General features: G+C 34.9%; 1 protein-coding gene across 1 annotated transcript; it reads left to right on the forward strand.

Annotated features, from left to right (window-relative positions):
- The first annotated feature begins 6,195 nt into the window (after window positions 1–6,195).
- Window positions 6,196–19,073, forward strand: shox (shox homeobox). The gene is made up of 5 exons (XM_006638896.3): window positions 6,196–6,557; window positions 8,489–8,697; window positions 12,659–12,716; window positions 13,087–13,175; window positions 15,978–19,073. Exons 1-5 carry the CDS (start codon window positions 6,305–6,307, stop codon window positions 16,221–16,223), a joined length of 855 nt encoding a protein of 284 aa, XP_006638959.1. The 5' UTR covers window positions 6,196–6,304; the 3' UTR covers window positions 16,224–19,073.
- The last annotated feature ends 3,300 nt before the right edge of the window (window positions 19,074–22,373 follow it).

Consider the following 22,373-nt stretch of genomic DNA (forward strand, 5'->3'; position numbering starts at 1 on the left):
AAATTGAAACAGTAATGATTTCAAATGCAAAATTAGAAGTATTCATCTCTCGCACATAAGCAATTAATCTTTGTGAGTGAACAAGGTCAAAAGATATTACAACATTTGTCAGAGAAAGACCACTGTTCCAATAGAGAGGTCCACGGTTGGTATGCAGTACTTTATTAGCATGGTAACCACTCTTTGCAACTATCACGGTGATTATTTTAAACTGTGCACTGGAACCATGTATAGTATAACACAACAAACACACAATAGATGTCTTATGAAGAGGGTTAAACTTCTTGCTGCCATAATGTATGTTTCAGGAACACTAGGCCATTTTAGAATGATCTCAAGACCACACAGACTACATTTTTTTTACTTCTCAGCATGGCATCGAATTTAATAAAAGCTGCTTATTAGCTAATAATGTGCCAAAATCTAATCAAAACTAGGAAAGGAGAACGGCTATATGATCATACAATTATGAATACTAAGACGCAATTACGTCTACGTTTAGCATAACTGGGACCAGGACTGTATACTGTCTGTGCCAACTGTTTAAGCAAAGGGAAATAATTCAGGCCAATTAGTTCTTAAAGCTGTGACGTTCCATCTGCTGGCATTTATGAAGTAGATATTAAACACACAAAGTGGACTGCTTGTGGTCCTACAAAGGGACTTTATTAAAGATGACGAGGACCTATAATTCCCATTGAAATATAGAAACAGAAATAATGCAGGCCTAAATTTGGATGAGAACTGCATACCAAATGATAGCCTTGCGTTAAGCAACTTTGTATATCTGTAGGCCACATGCCCCTTGATACAAAGTTGATGAGTTACTACAGTTTTATTTACTACCCAAGTGAATTCTCTGAAGGAAAGAAAACGGGGATTTTATGTAAAATAGTTTAATATTTACATGTTTGCTTTTAGCCATGCTTTGGTGGAAATCAGTTAACAGTGCAACTGGGCCCTATTAAATTGCTTTACTGCAAAAAATCAAGGATTGATCAAAGTTGCTTAAATTATTCTCCAGACTAGTTTCTGCGTGCCATCCGACTTAGTTGAAAGGTAAGGCTATCAGCTTGGGTAAGAGGCCCAACACGTTAACACAAAGAAACGTGCAAGTTCCAAGAACATTATTTATGCTGTCCTGATCCTCTCAGACTGGATACTTACTGTAAGGTTATACAATTCCCGACCAAAGTTCAGGTTAAAGAAGGACCTCACATTATCGCAGAATAGGAACAAGTAAAAGTTTATCCCGTGCTGAAAAGGGAAGAAAAGAAACAACGTTGCAGCTGTGGAGCCTTCTTCGGGTGTGCCTATTTGAGCTACTTATCGCAGGATAGTCGAGTATAATTTTTAGATTGGAACGCTCTTATTGAACTGCTTGCAAAAATGTAGAAAACACCCAAATACGCGGTGTTCAAATTACAGTTAATATAATTAGCGCTACCATGACAGACCGTTCACACCCAGAACTAAATCATAGATTTTTATTTGTACTACTAGAAGAATTGTATTACGGGTGATATGCTATACATATCGTGGCGCCTCGGCATGAATTGCCAATAAAGTGCGCTTTTTAAAAATACTTCTTCACGTTTTCTGTCTCAGTGAGTTAGAAAATCATTATAAAATAATTTACAAACACATTCTTTCTATCATAAATGTATAATTTAAAGCGTCTAGTGGAAATATGAAAACAGGTCTACCTTTAAAAAAATACTAATGTTTAAAGCCCACAAAGTTTACAAACAATAATTTGGAGTACATACTGTATGATTTAAGTGCCAAATAAAACGATCCTCGGCTACTCACGTTCCCATACTGTGTGTAAATACTAATGTGCTTGCTTCTCTGAAAAGTTTTAGAATAGCACGACTGCACCGCATTACCATGTTTGGAAACAACGTGATAATGTTTCTAACATCCGAAGAAAACGTCGGGAAGTTTAAACACGATATTTAATACAAAATATATACTAGTTCGTTATTGGGATTATTATTTATATGATAAACATATAATAAACACTCATAGCGTATTATTCATATAATAAAAACACATAGCCTACTACGATTACTTACAGTAGATTTTCTGCGGAGGACTATCTAAATCACCGGTATGTTCTGTTCAGCAGATTAACGGAATATTTCTTTTTAAAGATCTTTTAATTATTAGTATTACTATTACACAATGTGATACCAAAATATATTTAAAAGTAGTTCTAAGAAACGTTAATGCCTGTTATAAAATAAAATATGGCACTTCACCTTTTGATTTTGAAAGGATGTGTAGATAGAACTGTTAGAAAAACTACATAAAACTAGATGCTAAACCTTTGTCTAAACCAGCAGGATATACATACATTTTTAAATAGAATGTATTTATTTCGGGTTGTTTAATCTAGACAAATTGCTATGCAAATAATCATAAAATTGTATGCATATAATGATTTGTACTGTATGTTCTTGTGGGGGAAGGTGTGTTCAGGTTCATACTGTATGTATTCTTGAAAGCTAAAACTTGCCCAGCTCTAACATGGTTTTTAGTCTCGTGAGACAGCACAGAACGCTCTATTCTCGATTCTAGACACATCATTTCCCTTAGGTATATAGATACAGAAATCCCCTAGTGTAACTTGTAGAAATATTCTGTATTTAGGTGCATTTGGCTCTGGATTAAACAGCTTCCTTTTTAAAAGTAAAGACAGAAAAGACAAAATACTCATCACAAAGTATTCTACTGTACCTTGCACCAGAAAATAATAGCAGTGCCGCCAATTTTGCTTTATCACACCACAAAACTATTTAAAATCGATTTCTTTTAACCGATTGCTACGTGATAAATCACTTGACAGATTAGAGCAATATTACTGTAACATACTGTTATGTTTATTTTAAAGATCAAACCGGCTAATCAATCATTAGGTTTACATGATTTCTAAAACCTACAGTGTACTTTAACACTAATTAGGACAGCTGTACGGAGCTGTCAGAAAGAGACATGTGACTTCCAGTTTTTTTCTAAACATGATTAAGTTCTTGATTTGAACTAACAGCGGCTATGATATAGGGCAGAAAGGAACATAAAGAGGATGGGTGTTGTGAACCGAATTTGTAGAATTGCAAATTTCCCCTCTGTCCCTTTAAGGAGGTTTCAGTGCTCTGCTGAAGAGAGCGGAGCTCTGGCCCTGTAAGTACTCTGATGGTCGGTTTGTGCTCCAGTATTTCTTTACCCTAGAGGCTGTTGTTAGATTGGAAACCACATGTGGATAATCTACGTCAATCGGCCAGCATTCAGTAATTTTCTAAGATTTATTAGGAGGACTTTGAAGTATCGCAATTATTCAAGTGCATTTGAATCTAGAAACAACTGCCTTAGAACAGAGCGCCGAACATCAGGCCTACATTTCCTCAATCCTGTACGAAATTGTTCTTAGCATCCTCTGTTCTTCTGTTTTACTTTCAAATATTCAAACCTAGGTGTCCACCCGAAGAAAATTGGTTAAAATAATCAAGTAAATGAAGCGCATCACTAATACCAGTAGTTAAAAATGTTAGCTATCTTTTATTAGCTGATTAAAAATCCTATACTTTATGTAGTAGCAAATTTTCCTCTCAAATATAACCCTCGCGAGGCCTTTAACCCCTCGTTTAATACCTGTATAACAGAGATCGCTCCTATCACCTGGGTTACAGAAGCTACGATCATCTTTTAGGAGAGCTGAAAATGAGACTAATGCTAATGATAAAATTGAATTAAGTAAAATTCTATGCTACCTATATAAAAATCTTGAAACAGCATTTGAAGACAGATTATCCTGTTTCACGTGGAATTGAGGACTGGTGAGTGCCTTATGTCAAGAAGCACAAACTGAGAAAATCATATAAATCGTGAGGAACGCAACCAGAAACCACTGTTATTGTTGGAGCTTCAAATTTACTGACAACCGATTCATAATCGACCCTTATCTGTTAAAAAAGCCACAGTTTGGGAACGACATAGTGAAAATACAAAAAAAGACTCATTCATAAAAACATATGAGAGAAATAATAAAGATTACGTGGAAAATCTACCAATTAAGAGAAAGGTGTAAATACATCGAAAGTGAACTCTTGAATGATTCCAGAAAGTGACTCAAATTTGCAAACATTCCTTTCAATTAAGTTGCATACATTATAGTCTATTGGAAAAGTTGCAGTGCTTGACATAATCGTGTATTGCTGTTGTTCATTTTCTTGCTGTGGTTAATCCAGACACACACGGCATATAGAGACACTCACATCTATAAACAAACTTCTTTGTGGTGATATTTAATAAGAAATGCCAGATTTTATTTACGTAATTATAAGTTACAAAGGGGTTCTGATCAATACGTTATACGTTTCATGTGTTATAGAACATCAGTTGGCAGTCTCAAAAAACATACTGGAATTTCGAGAGACTTCTTTTTCTTTAGTTTTTGTCTTTAAATTGTATTTAGTTTATAGTTTTACGCAATTAGTTTGTCCCCAATGTTGCTCTGTTGACTTAAATGCCTCCTTTAATTACAAAAAAAAGTTTACATTTGTAATATATTTCAAGTGCTTGATCACGAAACATCTGGTCGCTGCCATGTTAAAAACAAAGTATAAACATATTTGGCTTCATTGTTTGCTATATAGAACATCCAGACTACATGTGACACGATCCCAGAATAATTTTACATACTAATGCATGTAAGACTTGTGTTAATCTTATTTTGTGTATGAAAAAGTACGCCATCGTCATTCAACATGAAGACCACAAAACCTTGACACTAATTTTCCGGCAATGTGTATATATTGTATTCACAGAGTCAGTATTGTGCGTTTTTGCATAATTAAAACATTTAATGGTATATAACTGCGAATAAAGAACAAAAACACATTTTTCGAAATACATTCCGAAATTTATTTTGTTCGCAGTGTAAAGTTCTTTACACGTATTTCTTATAAAACGCATAATACTTAATTCTTCTTCTTTCTCCCACTAATAATTATAAAATAGCACCTTAACAGGTTAATATTACCGCGTCTTTGGGTTGTTGAAGACTTTATCCGTCATGCTTCGCTTTGTTCTTACCTAAACAGAAACAAGCAATACAGTTTTCGTCAGTACTCATTGTAATGTACAGAAAATTAACGATGTCTGTTTTTGACACCCTTTTACTGTGAGGAATGTTTAATGTGTTCTTCATTGAAATTCAAATATGTAATTGAAAGCTATTTTGTTGCGAGAATCGTTACTTGTAAAATAAAACAAGCAATTTATTGTGTATGAAAAGTAAAGTTAAACTGTGAAGTGATGACAAATGACCACCACAAGACCCATCTGAATAAAACAGGATTCCCACAGTACCTTCAATCTCAATTTTCGGTTTTGAGATTATTTTTACTGAGTGTATAATTTTATCCACCACCACCCAATAAAATTTACATATTTCAGTTAACTTTTACTGTAGTTAAATATGCCTTCCTTAAAAGTTTCCGAATAAAATGTAGAAAATTATTATATTTGCAAGTAACTTTAAAACTAAATATCTTAATCGTCTGTCGCCTTTGCTTTTAAATTTGTAATTCCAGCATCATGAGGATGGTATTGGCTAATTGAAATTAAATGTTCGTGCAGTGGACGACCTTTTTATTTTATATCGTTTATAAACAAATAAAACAAATAATTATTTTGAAATAGGCTAGTCAATCCGTTGAATATTTCCTGCATTGCTGTAATTTAATGTAGGTGCATCCTATTTGGAACGCTGAGTCGACATAATTTGTCATTGAATTGCTTAACATACAAATAATTTTCTCGCATAACTTGCGTTATGTCAAAACATTGCTGCATGCACATAGCCAATGTATATCAATGACACATTTAACGTCACTTTACTAGAGCAACATTCAATGATGCACGTCTCATTCCAATACATATAAAATTAAAGCCAGACTAATTAAAATGTGCTAATCCTCCGTGTGCTTTACTGTGTCTTAAAGCCATCGCAATATAATGCAATTAAATTAACAGACACCATTGCTGCTGATTTCAGGAAAAGCTGCAGAAAGTTGAATTCAGACAGTAGAGCTGTCTGTAATTGCTCAAGACATAGAGATGGGGGTTGGGCTGAGGTAGCCATGTATATATAGTGTGATCTCAAAAACACAGACATAACAGCAGGAGTGATCTAACCTTCTACTCCCAAATATAACTGCGTTCGTAGAGCCCGGCAAAGGACCGATATACCGTTAGTAAATTTAAAGTGGATTTCTGTGATCAGGACCACTAGACAGCCATGGAAGAACTTACCGCCTTCGTTTCCAAATCTTTCGACCAGAAAGCCAAGGAAAGCAATAAGAAGGAGAGTATCACGTACAGGGAAGTTTTGGAGAGTGGCTTAGCACGAGCCAGGGAACTGGGGAACTCGGAGACAAATCTTCAGGACATTACTGAAACCAGCAACCATTGCCCGGTTCACCTTTACAAAGACCACGTAGAGCTGGAAAAGGAAAAACTGAAGGAGTTCAATGTAACGAGGGCTTCGGAAGGTAATTTTGTTTTAATTCACTGTTCAGTTTCGGCGGTGGCTTGTTTGCATGTTTCTGGTGGGTAGCGCTTGGAAACCTAGCGTTTCGGGAGAAGCCGACGATAAACAATTCTGTGCATGGGACCGATGTCCTTCCAGAAAGTGAAGACATTATTGTCGATACATCTTTCAGCAGACCAATAGGTAATGAACAGCTCTATGCGCTGATATAATTTATTTCCTCTTATTTTAGGAACAGTTGACACTTTTTGGTGTCCTGTTCCACGGCCTTTATGGAGTTTGAAGTATTTTCTTAATTATGCGGTGTGCTGTTCATTTTCAACGGCGATTCTCAAAACACAAAGTAGTCATCTGTTAAATGAAATACGGGAAAATTAATAATATAATAGTAATGAGAATCTGAAGCATAGTAGTTTGTATTATCTGAGTAGATATAGAAACTTCTATTTCAAATCTGAGGTTTTATTGCTTTTGAGAGGGCATATATTACTATGATAGAGTGTCTTATTTTCTATACCAAAAGGTGTGTAGAAAACAACATTTTGATATTATACAAATATTGCATAGGTACAGACATTGCAAAACAGAACCAATTCAAATCAGTTATCAGGCATTTTCCCCAAACGTCTCTCCACAGATTACGTATATGAAAATAACTTGATTTAAAAAAGTGAGGATATTTATAGTTTAGTCTAACAACGTGGCATTGTTTTCAGTTTAGTTGTAATTATTATCGAAAGAGAGAACATAAATGTTTACGTAGTAGAAATATCGTGAAAAGTAAATTAATCAAATTTTAATTGAAAGTGTCCCAAATTTCTCTTTTGCTCATTTATCATTAATGCAAATTAATAAACTGTTAACAAAAGAAGAAACAGCTTATTTGAAAAAACAAAATATTATATTAATTTAATTAACTTGCGAAAATAAGCGATCTATTCATAATCTGCATTAAAGAGAACCGTATAAAAAGTCTGGTTTACAAAGTGCATTCTGGGCAATAGAATGTACTATATGCTATTTAAATATCTTTAGTATTTAAAATTCTTAGCGTGAAAAACAAAATAATAAATATGAACAGATGTCATTCATGTTGCTTGCTGATATTGTATAGAAGAAGCAACTACCTGTATTAAATGATGTATTCGAATAGGTCGTGTAGGCTTGATCGTGGAGGCAATTTATCACCAGATAAATTACAGTCAAGTCAAAATATGTCTTACACCTCTTATTCTTTCAAATAATTTGTCGTCTATTTTTTGTATTTTTCTGTAGCATGAAAATGTTCATGTTTTTTTGTGTTGTGTGTAAAGCAAAACAAGAGGTATTGCTATAACAACAATAAACAATAATAAAAAAATAATAAGTTGTTGTTAAAATGTCAAAAAAGTAATGATGTGCATTTTGATGTGCATACAGTCTGCAGAAGTTTGGGCCCGTCTGTCGTGACTGACACACAGCTTTCATGATGTTAAAACTGAATAATTTTTCGCTGCGAAACTGTCAAGAATAATTCATTTTAGTTTTAGACTTCCCCGAAACGTTAAAAGACGTCTTCGCTCTCATTTCATAAAAAAAAAAACTAACGTTATCACGCTTCAATAAATGAATGTTTTGGTAGCTTTTTTGCTGAAAGATAAATAAGTATCCGCTAGTTAAAAACAATGACTATATATTAATTTTTTTTTTAAATGTTGTACCAGAATTCCCAAAGCAAACGTCAGTAGCCGCAATTTTAAATTCACGATATTGTGCATAAATATGCACGCAAATGTTTGATGATGTATTTTAATTCAGTTCAGCCTCGGGTAATTTCTAGTTTCGCTACAATATCGAAGGTACTGTACATTTACAGGAACAGTGTTTCAGGACAGGCCTGGGCTACAAGTGGACAACGAGAGCTTGATTCACGAATGTGCTTTACTTACACAGGAATATATGAATGCAAGGAGAAGAAAGAAGAAGTGAAATCTGAAGATGAGGATGGACAGAGCAAACTAAAGCAGAGACGGAGTAGGACAAATTTTACTTTAGAGCAACTGAATGAACTGGAAAGACTCTTTGATGAGACGCACTATCCAGATGCCTTCATGAGAGAGGAACTAAGTCAGAGATTGGGACTGTCAGAGGCTAGGGTTCAGGTAAGCTTTATTTCCAAAAATAGCACCTCCGTGTTTAATAATAGCCAACAGATTCACAATATTGTACTTTAAAGGCATAGAACTAGTGTTTTAGATAAAATCTAGGGGAAAATGTAGACCAACGTCCAATACATTCCTACAAAAGGTGTGATTACTGTTGATAACTGATTACGCGTTTGTGTAACAATGTTTTGATGAAAAAACAATGTCTTCGGAACAAAGAACAGTTTTTGCGTTTGCTAATGTCTTTTAGGACTAGAGCATTTGTGCTGGACACTACAAATTCAGCTGCAGATATTAAAGCACAGAAAGGCATTTGTGCTATTGAAACTGCAATCGGGGCCGTTTTAAATGCTTTAAATATGACAACGATGAAAGGATTTGTGTTTATTTGACTAATTTTATAATGTTTTTTATCGTGTACTGATAACAGAAGATATCAACAAATTAACAAGTTTTACAACTTTCGTAACACACAAAGGTACATGCAAAAGTGCTGCTTTGCAACGGAAAAGTTTAAATTCGAATGATCCGAAACATTTCGAGATTAGGGTTGAGTTTGATAAAATGAAATACTACGATTTTAATTGTACAAGCTTTAAGCTTATTTAATTCATTTTCTTCTCAAAGAGAACATTTTGTTCAAGTTCAATGGAGTCTTCTTGTCTGGATTTAAATAACGTGTAAATTATTGACGTATATTGATTTTTAACATCGATTTAATGTTACAATGTTATTAAATCCTCGAAATCAGTTACTCCAAAATAGGTCGTTACTCTTATAAGTGTAGGGTTTGATACCGACATTTTATAAATATAATTTTTAAATTTATCAACTTAGATTTGTATATTGTTAGCTTTATTCATTATTTATTTTTTCAAGCATAATACATTTTTAAAACACTGCAATTTATAAGCATTTGCTGTAATTTATAACATTTTATGCAAGAACATAACATTACATGTGCATATAAAATATAAAAATTGGTTGATCAAACATCATACCAAAAATCATAGATAAATTATTATAGTTGACTAAATAAATTATTACGGATAGAAAGGGATAATGGCAAGACAGTTATTCTTTAGATTTTCATTAAAAGTTATTCTTCTATAAAGTTTTCAAAGGAAATCATGTAAGAGATGTCCACAATTCTTATACTGTATGTGTTCCGTTTTTAACGCTGTATGCTCATGAGAATAAATCAATTGCACAAATTCAGCTTGTTTAATGGATAAAGTAAATCCATTTTGATCCGTGTGACTGAAACCAGGTCAAAGCTGCGGTTCACGTTTTCCGATTGTAAGGGCATATAGCTTGTAACTCGCACCTTATGAATAATTAAAATATACTACCTGAAAAATACAAACCGTGACTTTTAATACAGGGCGTCCTTCTGTGTCAAAACAATGGAGTAACAACCTTTGATTTAAAACTTTTTCCCCCTAATAAATAGAATCAAAACATTTTTCTCTATAAGAGTCTAAACAGCAACAGCATCAGTAAAAGAAATGATACGAAAAATGATCAATTATTTATTGTATTGTTTTTGCTGTTGTGTTTAATTTGGACAGAATTAACACCTTCATTAATATACACACATCAATGGAAAATATTACACCGATTGAATGCAAACTGGACATAACCTCTTTATCTTTTCTGAGATTTCTAATGGAAAGTGAGTCGGCAGAAGTACCAAAACACAAAAATGTAGCAATGACGACAATACTGGCTGCCCCCTGTGACAATGATATGTTACTTTACTGCTACCTTACTGTTTCACGGTTTATTTGCAACAATATAAACAACAACACCATCATCACCATTAAAGCAATTGCTCAATATAGACCGTGGGAATTTCACCTGTGAGTATAAAAGGAAACCTGAAATTTGCCCGCTAAACGCGCTAAAAGTTATATACTACAGATAGATCTAACTGCACAAATGATCAAGACTGAGCTGTTGCTTTGAGACAGACTCCAGCCACCTCTGTCTCCAGCGTTATGTCAGCAGTATTAGCCATTGGCTTTATATACTGCTCCCATAATATACATGTATATTATGAATAGTTTCGTAATATCTTTCAGTGGGATATTGCTTGTTCTGTATATTAATCGGAAGTAGACGCACTGTCGCAATCCTTTTCGCAACACTTTTCCAGCACGACATTTAGAAATGTGATTATTTTAAAAATGAAAGGGACATGAATTCATGGGAACACACATTAAAATGTCGGGGAACAAAAGAGAACAACGGTCAGTATACGAACGATACGAATAAAAATGAAACGTGTAACTAAACTCGAATAACGACATCTGTTGCCGACTGAAAAAGGTTCTTTCGCAGTTTTCAGATAGTCTAAAATTGCGGTGTATTTCATGTCAGCCGCAAAGGGACATATTTTCAATTTACACTGAAAATCTATCGTAAGTAAATTGTAAGTCCTGTGGTAGATAGCTCATATTAACCCATATTTTTAGTGCTGTACAGAGAGCCCCCACCAACCAGCTGTCACAGGTCTAATTGAAAGTTATGAGACCGAAGTGAGGAGCAGGCAGTAATTCAATTACGACTAATATCTTTTGGTTTCTGGTGCAGAGCTAAATTAAATGTCATTATTCACTGTCTCTAATAAAAATCAAAAGGAAATCAGATTAGAGTATTTGTGAAGCGCATCATTGAGTGATCCTTAATGAAGAAATAACTGTCTAAACCAGTGTAGTTCACTTTGCTTAGCATATTCATGGCTAATTGGAATTGATCCTGAGCTGAAAAACGGTTGATTTATTAGCATTATAAAAGTCCCGATATAGTATAACAACAACAACAACAACAGCAATAATAATAATAACAACAATGATAAGAATAATAACCTAATGTATTTTTACAGACTAACTGTTGTTTAATCTTACTTCATTTAAAATAAATGTGAACAAATTGTCTGTGATGCCATTTCCAGTATCCAGAGAATGGCCAACCTGGATCAGTATAATCACAATATTTATCATTACTCCTTGGAGCAGCTTTCTCCGCGATGGTGTTTTCAGTTTTTTAAAAGTGAAAATTCTGAAGTAATTTTTGTTCTTAATGTACACAAAAATAGGTAATAGTTTTTTAGATTGTACTTCACCGTCCGCTAACCTGTATAATAATTGGTCTAACGCAATGTATTTAAAATATGCAATTCTGTATATTTTATTGACATGCGCATAATTGCTTCACTACTGATTTGTGGTTTCGACAATTTATACAGTGTAAAAATGGTTCAGGCACCTTGGGTGATTAAACAATGCCCTTTGAAGTCTTTCTAGTCACTAATTACTCTCTTGCAAATGACCATCATTAAAGCAGTCGGGGGAAACACGGTAGTGTAGTGTGATATGGGAAGGGAAGTTAATATTCATTAACTATATGATCTTTTCGTAAGAATAACATCAAAGGTTGAGATTCTGTGGCTTCCTATAGATTTAATCAGAAAAAATAATTAAATTTGTCGAATGTACTTAAGGTAATAAATATATCAGTATAGTTTCCATTAATTTCCACATTTAAAAAGCACTATAATACACCTTCAATGTTAAATTTTGCGCTTCGCTAAGGACTTTTTAAGTGGCACGTATGATAAACTACAGTACCACACACCCCCTCCATACACACAATAAAATCTTAAACTTAAGGAAATAATAACAACAACGACATTTCAGTAGTCCCTTTTGCGGTTAGGAAATTGAAGTTAGATAGCACAGTGTAATTTATAGTTTTATCATCTAAAGTACTTTATGAATTTAATATGAGTGACTTCGACTGCTGCTTGATTGAATTACTTACATTTGTATTTCAAATTAATGACGATGTAACTGAAAATGTGCTTCATTTATCTTCTTTTAAATGACAAATTGATTCAAATTCATGCTCATCGACCCAGTTTCACTTCAGTTTCCAATGGCCTTTTATTTTTTAGGTTTGGTTTCAAAACAGAAGAGCTAAATGTCGAAAACAAGAAAACCAAATGCACAAAGGTACATTAATGTGACTTTGAATCTGTATTGATTTGTGTGATTAAAGATTTACGTCCTAACACACGATTACGAGTAAATGATAATATGATTGTACAAACCCGGAGGCTTTGATATACCTGATTCTGAGAAAAAAATAGACAATTTATTTTCGTATTCCGTGCATGTCGAGTATGGATGATGTTAAGAATGACTGAGAGCGCACTCAGCGTTTGACCTCCACTACTGGCTTGCGTTTTTGTATCAGAGTTCTCAACAGGCATAATACGACCAAACCCTGCATGCTCAGGAACCACTTTTTAACAATTTCATAAACAGAGCATGTTAAATTGTACATTCAATTTTGCTTAACGGACACCTCATTTTTCTTTAGGTGTCATTTTGGGTACAGCTAGCCATTTGGATGCCTGCCGTGTCGCCCCTTACGTGAATATGGGTGCTTTAAGAATGCCTTTCCAACAGGTATTTATTTCTGTCCATATTCAGCAGTTCCGAAAAAAAAAAAAAAGCAGGTGCATTTATTTTGTCATGTAAAATTCTGTATGTCGAGGTCCAAAAATGATATTAACCTTTATTTTTTACAGATGAAAATCAGCTTTACGTTCTTTAATGGAAATAAATAGGGTGCATTACTGTAACTATATCCTAATTTAGATCAACTTTTATGAGACGATTTGTTGGACAATTAATGTAATGAGCCCATGACATTGACTCGCATTAAACTTCGTGGCTGGAATTTAGCTGAAAACTGAAATGCAGTCCTGTTATTATATTAACATACGTGAGGGTATTATTTGACGAATCAGTCTTCTTTAAGGTTATGAGTATGGACATTTGCTTTGTTTAAACTCAGGGTTATGCTCAATCTCTGTGGTATGCTCGATATCACATTGCCAGATGCATAGTCATTAAAAGGAGACTTGTATGATTACAAAAATGGAGCTCTTGACTTTGCTGTTAGACCTATCCCCCCCCCAAATTTAGTACAATTACAGCTATATTTAAGCACATCGAACCATTCACTTATAATTTCAGAACAGCAATGGGTCTTTTCAAGACAGGACTTATAAAACGCACTGCTGAAATGCAAAGCACTTTCAAATTATGTAATCAGAGAAGGGATATACAGTACAGGCAGTATTCCATTTGATGTAGAGTACAGTGTGTATATAGGAAGGTTCAATAGTAGCATGGTAGTTATCACTGTTGCCTTACACAGCTCGTAGGCTTTCTTTGGATTTCACTCTGGTCTGGTGCACCTTCCGTGTGGAGTCTGTATGCTTCTCCTCTGTCTGCACAGACTTTTCGCAGGTAATCTGGGTTCCTCCCACCTCTCAGCGAGATGCTGGCTCGGTTATTGGGTCTCTAAATTTTCACTGTGTGCCCTGGGAGAAACAAGCATGTCGTCCAGGATGCAGTCCCACCCTGAACCGTGTGTTTCCAGGATAGAGTCCAGGAACCCGTGACCCCAGCCAGGAATAAGTGGCTTTCTGATGTTGAATGGCTGTATATTAGAGTCACTGTGTAGGCTCTCCTGTAGGGCATCTGGGCACCAGTCAGCTACAGATTAGATATGTTGGCCAACTTTAGATTAGTATTGGGGATGCAAATACTATAGGTATTTTAAGTCAAGAGTATTAAACAGATGGTACAAATAAGTAGATTGCCAAATATCCCATTCATGGTTCAAAGACATTTCTATTTTGGGAAGTATCACGGTATAAATCAAAGTTCAGCCAAAGCCCCTTTCTTATTAATATGGCTCTATTTCTTTTTTTTTAAATAATGTGATTAAGAAGACTGGGTGACATTTGGTTTGGTGTCTGCTTGAAGAGCCCAAATGGAAAATGTCTTCATCTCCTACAAAAGCACCACTTAATTAAGCTCCCAGGAAAGTGAGTGCAGGGAGATGAAAGGAAATGTAAAACGGAAGAAGATAGAAACAGCGGTTACTGGCAACGAGCTGCACTGGTAGAATGAGGGTGGACACTGAATGACCTGTACTAGTGCAAACTGGAAATTAAATATCTCTCAAAAGTCATCCACCTGTTGCCCTAGCTCTTAAGCAGCATGAGTTAATTGCTCATTGAATGTACTTCCCTATATGTAACGCAAACCTAAAAAAAAAAGAAAATACACAAATTCTGCTCTTTATACCCAAATATTTAGTCACTTACTACAGAGGCTGGTATGCAATTACCTTGTAGATAAACAAAGCTACAGTGTTATCCCAGTGACAATAATGTAATCCTGAATTGCAAAGGGTCCCACAACTTTAAAATCCGCAGCCCTGAAACAGTGTTAAAATGTTGGTGTTAAAACGTATGAGCAATCACACAATGCAGCAGGCACAGAAAGGCAGCAGAAATCAGGTAGCTTGTCCTTCTGTGTTGTCCAGGGTCTAATGTAAATTCTGTTGCAGAGGGATGAAAGTTTCTGCCGCAAAAGTGTAATTGTTGTGGGAATAAGAGGCATAATTTTCCACTATGCAAGAGGTTGCTCATTTGGCAGTTCAAATTTATGCTACTAAAATGTTCATTTTTTTAAAAAAGGCACATTTTGCTTTTTAATAGTCTCTGCTGTTCAGCTTGCTGAACATTTTCCCAGGTAACAACCACCGTGTCTGTTACTTCTTTCTATTTAATGCGATGCGGAGTCATTTTCTTAAATTAATAACCCTTTAATTAATGTTGAACTGTGTACACATTCAAGTTTAGCTGATATATGGTCACATTTCAGTACATTCTATTCAAGTAAAGACAAATACAAAATCTACTTCTGAAAAATGTGGTCACAAAAAAACTAGTGTTGTATTTGTTTGTATCTTGTAAAATATTTTTATAACAAGAAATACTTCTCTTTCCCCCCTTATATATTACCCACTCCTCAATTTCTCAAATAGAAATGCTTCTATGGACATGTTCCAGGAGAAGGAATAAATATACATTTTTTTTTTACTACAGCTAATAATTAAGCGGGAATTTATATAAACAAATCATTAAGCTGGCTCTATTTCTTTAACTCCTGTGTTTCATGAAAGCTTTTTTTAAAAGGATAATTTAACATCAAAAATAAATGTGCCAAGTATTTATTTAAAAATAAACATAGGTCTCTTAATTATATTTTGAGAGAAAACATGCATTTAGAACACAGAGGGTAGTGAAAATGCTTATGCCACTCTCTGTCTTCAGCATTTATTTATAACCTTTTCACGTCGTGGTGCGGGGCTCGGGAAATAAATGGTATCTGTATCTGTTTTTGCAGGTCCAAGCCCAGCTGCAGCTCGAAGGAGTGACACACACCCACCCTCACCTCCACCCTCACCTGGCTGCACACGCCCCCTATCTCATGTTCCCGCCCCCTCCTTTTGGACTACCAATCGCGTCGCTCGCAGACTCCGCCTCCGCTGCAGCGGCTGTCGCCGCGGCCGCCAAGAGCAACAGCAAGAACTCCAGTATCGCTGACCTCAGACTCAAGGCACGAAAGCACGCCGAGGCGCTGGGACTCTGACCTCCACGGGCTTCTGCGGTGCTGCGAACTTTCATAATTGCTTCTCACACAAGACTGCGTCTGTTGGAAAGGCCATGACACACACACAGTTAAAAGAGAAAAAAAAAACTACAAAGAAAATTGTCACAGAACCAGCTGCCAAAACAACCACTTGTAGAGATGATATGTAAACGCCAATGAAATCACCTTTCTTATTTAAACCAACAGGCAAGACTCGACTGAAGGTAAATGATATAGCCCGTTATGGTCACCTTTGGCTTGAAAGAACAGAGCCCGAGGAACATGCAGAAATGTCTGGAGGTCGGGAGTCATGACCTGCATATAAGATTGTGAAGACTCAAAAACACAAAACATAAACCAACAAAAGACCTAATGAGACAGACCAACGAAAGCAAGAACCCGAATCATACTTAAAGACAACCTGTGTGGACAGAAAGACACTGAGGCCTTGTATGCTCACGTTTGCAAAAATGGCCATAGTCCGCCAGCCACTGTGTTCCTGCCTCTGACCAGTGCATGTGTCCGACTGAAGTAAAGACGTACAGTATTTGGGGCTGGCCTCCATTTTACCTGAGATGTGTCCAACTCTGTTAATCACTGCCATGAAAATCTTCCACTAATTGAAATCTTCTGCAAAGGTTTCTCATTTTTATTTATTTTTTTGAGCTGTGGATGCGGTGGAAGTAGCAATAACACAGCAGTATTGGCGATGTGCTTGATTCTTTCTTTTTTGGGGGGGGAGGAATTTTGTTTGCTGTATTTCTGCTGGATATGTGTCACCAGGGTCAATGTACATTCAGAATACTTTTACGATCATGTTCGCGCTAAAACCAGTCATGTTTTCGACCCGGGAAATTAAGTAAGAATAGCTGTTGCACTTCAGGTTGTGTTTCTCGTTGTTTACAGTCCATGCTACAAGCAAATGAAACTTTTAAATGAGAGGGAAAATACAGTGCAGATTGGGCTCACATGCTGAGATCTGCAAACCCTATTCAGTGTCACCGAAAAGGGTAGCATTTTGGATTAAAGCCGTGCTCTCTCTGGAGGTATGGGTTTGAGTCTCACTGATGCCATTTATGCCAAGAGCTAGGCATTTGACTCTTCATTTATGGAAGTGCATTTAAAGCCAAAAACAGATGGCACTTAGTTACCCAAAGGTTGTGGGAGTGTGGAAGAAACTTCCCACCTATGTTGATGAAGCTGATCAATTTTCTTGACTCCTTCAAGAAAAAGCTGTATGAGATTCTTGGATCAATTCACTACTAACTACCAAACGGGCTAGGTGGGTCGAACGACCTTCTTGTGTTCTGTATGTTATGTTCTAAAAGGCAGTAGAGAGACATGTTTGAAAAAGGACAAAGGGTAACTGCAATTATTTAATTTTAAATATAAATGAAGCAACATTATAACTGAAATGCAATTATGTGCAGTAAAGTGCAATACTGTAAATATTTCTAAAAACGTTTAGTCAGAATAGCAGTAAATTGTTAATGAGATAAAAAAACAGCAACTTGCATTTTTTTTGGCACTGAGATCAATGTGATGAGTTCTTTGCCAAGCCAACAACTTTTTTTCAAAGAGATGTAAATTGTATTAATTCATAAGCAATCATGTGCCATAACTCCTGGAGTTTGGTGGTATTTAAACATAGTTTTGTACACATAAACAGAAACAAATAATCAATGATAACTTGTTGAGGTAGACAAAGCACTTTTATTTGTTGTTGTACAGTTCAATTGCAGAAGGACTAGGATCTGAAAACACTAATAAACAACTGTTTAAAGTATTGACACCAATTAAGCCATTTTGAAGTCCACCAAAGTTTAAAGATGTATTCTATTAAAGTGAACAGCTTATCAGGGGCTTTGTGAGTTACTTTTATTTAATACCTGGTATGAATTTCCATCGTACCTTTTCATAAGAAAATTAGCTTTTTGTAATTACTGTAATTACTTAGCAAGTTCAGTAATTATATAACAAATTCCTCACAAGTTAAAATTAATATTGAAAGGAAAGACAAACATGCTTGTTTTATTCAACATCAAGCTAAAACCCAATGAGAAATGTAATATCGGAGGGTGTCAATTTATTTTTACTTTACATTTTCTTAATTGACTATTTATATTAAAGGGTCCCTTTACTTTGATACATACAAATCTCAACCAATAGTATGAACAGTTTTATTTTAAGCTGGGTGTTAAATGCTGATAACTATGTTCCACTCCAAAATGAAATGGACTGCTTTGTCAATACTTCACCATTGCCTTTGAACAATACTGATCCTAGTACAGGTCTACCTCTAACAATATATTATTAGTTGTGAAACCAATTTTTTTCTCTCTTCACAAGCCATCTTAGCAGTCATTTAGCAATGTTTCCATTTTATATGATTGAATTTATGGGTGCTTTTATTTATTGTTTTGTTTGAAAGTTTATAAATGAGGAATATTTTAATTATGAGTGTAAATTTTTACATGGCTTTGCATTTATTTTTATATTTTTTTAAAATGTTACTTTTGCAACCTTTTTGAACGGAACGTGTGATTGTAGTACAATGTTTGCATAATATGTAGTGTGTCTGAGTTTACAAACATTTCAGGGATGGAAAGAAAAAGTAAGAAATCCTTTCAAACAATATTGTCAATATTTACTTTAGGCGCCACAGTTCCTGTTGTATCCAACATTATTATTACTATTATTTCTCTTTTTAGTTTTGTGATTTACGCAAGCATGCTTAAACATGGACTCAACATACAGTTCAGTTAAAAGGTGTTTTTTTGTTGTTGAATCACACAATATGAATGTACATCTTGTACAAGTAAACTATTAATAAAGTTATAAGTATTTGTACTGCCGTCTAATGCTATTTTATGTCTAAATTTTGTTTTTATAAAAGATGCACTTGCCTAGTGAATTTGCCTTCACAAGAAAAGTGAACTAGTTCAAGCTTATTTGTAAACGCTGGTGGAAGAACACAAAAAAGGAATAACTAAAATGAGTAAAACCAGTGATTTTAAAAATGGATTACAACAATTATACTAGATTCATCCAATAATTAAAATGAGTTGGGTGAAGGATGAATCAATAAGAACATCAGTGCTGATGTTCTTACCGTTTTCACACGAATGATCAGAACTCCTACAGTCTTAACTGGAAACATTCTCAAGGAGAAACAAATGCAGTAACTAGGTTCACAATCCATGACATCACAAGAGATGTTATATTTTCAACATTAAAAAATGCCGGAGAGAAACTGTATAACCTCCTAAAGAATGGCAAAAGCAAGATTGAGATGTACAGTACAGTATTTTTTGAGTAAATTATAGGGAAGATAATCATCATTTTTGGAAAACAAATGCTGGATTTTATAAATGTTTGCGAGATAGTTTGAGAGATTCTCCCCCCTCCCCCCCAAGTGCTGTAGCCCTTTAAATACTTTTTAAAAATACTGCATATTTGGCCCTTTGTATATTTGTGTTTTAAATGTGTCTAGCACTTTTTACAATTGGCACACCTGAAACTTTTCTTTTGTGCATTGCAACTGTCTACATTTTTGATGTATATTAGTTTCCTTTAAGAACTTAATTCCAGATGTCTGTACATGGAGTAATTATAGCATTCAGCATAATGCTTTCTTGTCTGAAAAACATTTGGGAAACAGTCACAGAGCTTCCTGTTAATCTAGTACCAAAAAAAAGGTTGCTGCCCGTTTAATTTGTACCCCGACAAGTCATACATCAAAATTTAATGACACAGGATCAGACTGATAACTGTTGAAAAGGTAGCCATGACTTTAAGGCCTGTGACCATGTTTTAACTCACAATCATCCTGACAATATTCATGCATTTATTTTAAAGACAAAGTGTTGCCAGATACAGCATTGTCTCTTAGTTTTTTTAGGTATTTATTAAGGTCATAATTACAACAAGGCAGCAAGTAAAAAGTCCCATGTGGTCTTTAGTTGTTAGTCTCAATGTTGTTTGTGGAAGAGATGTATGTATGATGTGTTTGCACTCACAAAGGTATATGGTAAACATTTTAACACTCCAGCAAAACAATTCAGTTATTTTGCTGGCATGGAGGTGGAGAAACTTGATTGATATAAATTTCCACTTAAATTATCATAAATTCTTTTGGCTATTCAGGGCAGTTGGCTGCCCTTTGTATCCTGAGGAACTTGAACATTTTTTAACATTTAATGCCGTAATAAAGCACTATTTTTAGCACAGGTCTTTTATTTTGTTTGAAACAAAGCACTCTTTTATGATTGCAAAGGCAAGCTAATTATATTTATTGTCCTGCCATTGAAAGCACAATTATAATGTTTTCTTTTCTTTCTGATTTATTTTAATTATGATTACAGAGGAAATACTTAGAGCAATTCATGTTTTAATATCAAAGTTTTTTTTGTTACTATTTGTTCTGCAAACTATTTTTTGGTAGAGGAGGAGGTGGCAAAATGATGGATTGATGTTTGAGATGACAATGGTAAGACGTAAAGGACAAAGGACTGTATCATTTATTAAAAACAAACTGTCATCTCATTCCCTTGCAAAGGCAGGAGTGCACTGTAGACTGCAGAAGATTATCAATGAAGAATTTACTAGCACTGCTGGAAAAGAAAAAAGTGGACTGGGGAGTATACAGTATATACTGTAGGAAAAAAATAATACATAGTGAAAGGTAAAGTCTATCTCAGTGCCACAGATCATTCTGGCTTGGCAAACTTAGTTTTGGAAGCAGATTCCCATGCTTGAGATATATTTTATGCGTACACACACTTTTACATAGTATTTAAGGCATTACAGTTTGCAGATGTCCTACTCTGTATAAAATTTCTTTATTTGCTGCTTTGCTTCTTGTTTTGAAATCTTAATTGTCATGATAGAGGGGGGCAAAGCCACATTCTAATTTGAAGCAGTGTGTCTGCCTTTCTAATTCACAAAAGTGGCTATCCTTTGGTAGCAATAAATATGAATATAGCCTTTTCATACTTTAGCTGTACAATTTTCTCTGTGGTAGTATTTGTTAGGCTTCCCATCCAGGCCCAAATCACTAAAAGATCTGAAAAGCAGTAGTAGATAAAGGATGTGTTGATCATATTATCTAAATTTTCTTTAACTTTGGAAGACTTTGAAAGTCTGTTTTCTACCTACAATCAAGAGGCAATGCTGAGGGACAACAACATTTCTCAGAAAGGTAGGATGGAATTTTGAACAAATTCAGGCAGTTGTGCTTAGTCTGGGATTCATTATTAAAGCCTGTCATAAAGTTAATTAAATACAGTTGCTTAGGAAATATCATCACATGATGTAAAAGAAGACCTATTTTTAAAATATATATTTTTTGCAGCAGTTTTTATGTTGTTCATTCCTGAAAGGATCGTATCTTTTTTCCTTCCATTTTCTTGCTTCTGGAAAAACTATCGTCTTATGCTCTTTTTTTATACCTACTCACTAGCTCTGGGTCATGTACAGTTTTGTCAATGAAGGTTTCGCCTATTATAGAACAAAAAAGACATAGAAGTGAGCACAATTAACAAATATCATTGCACTGCAGTGCTGACTGACATTTTGAATCAACTCGAAAGCACTCATAAATAAGTTACACTTGAATCAGATGTCTTATTAAAAATATGCCTACAGTTTTCCATTTAAAAATATGCACACACATTCAGATGTTTTACTTTCATATTAATCGCATCTGTTCCAGTGTAATAGGCACTGAACTGCATATTCAGTGAACGGTATCTGAAACATACAAGAACAATGCCTGTAGCTATGAAAGAAAGCTTTAAATATGGGCGTCACATTTGTGAAGGTTGTGTGAAAACAGCATTATTAAATTTCAATTTCATAATTGTCTCTGAATGTCATGTTGCTCTATGGCAACATTGTGTACTTCAAATACATTTTTTCTCTTCCTGCATTGCACAGCACTTACAGGGATATGAAAAAAGCACCATTAGAAAGAGTGATCGTTAGTTCGAAGAATTTGCCAAAAATAAACTCCTTTAAAATTGAAGTGGGGCCTCTTTTATGACCATAGAAAATACCTGCCAGCGTCTGGAAACTATTTCCCAAATTTAATTTTTGATTTTATTTTTTGTGGTTGTTTCAGATTAATTCTTGGTCTAGTTAAAAAAATTA

The sequence above is a fragment of the Lepisosteus oculatus genome, chromosome 15 (assembly GCF_040954835.1).
Source record: "Lepisosteus oculatus isolate fLepOcu1 chromosome 15, fLepOcu1.hap2, whole genome shotgun sequence".
Lineage (NCBI taxonomy): Eukaryota > Metazoa > Chordata > Actinopteri > Semionotiformes > Lepisosteidae > Lepisosteus > Lepisosteus oculatus.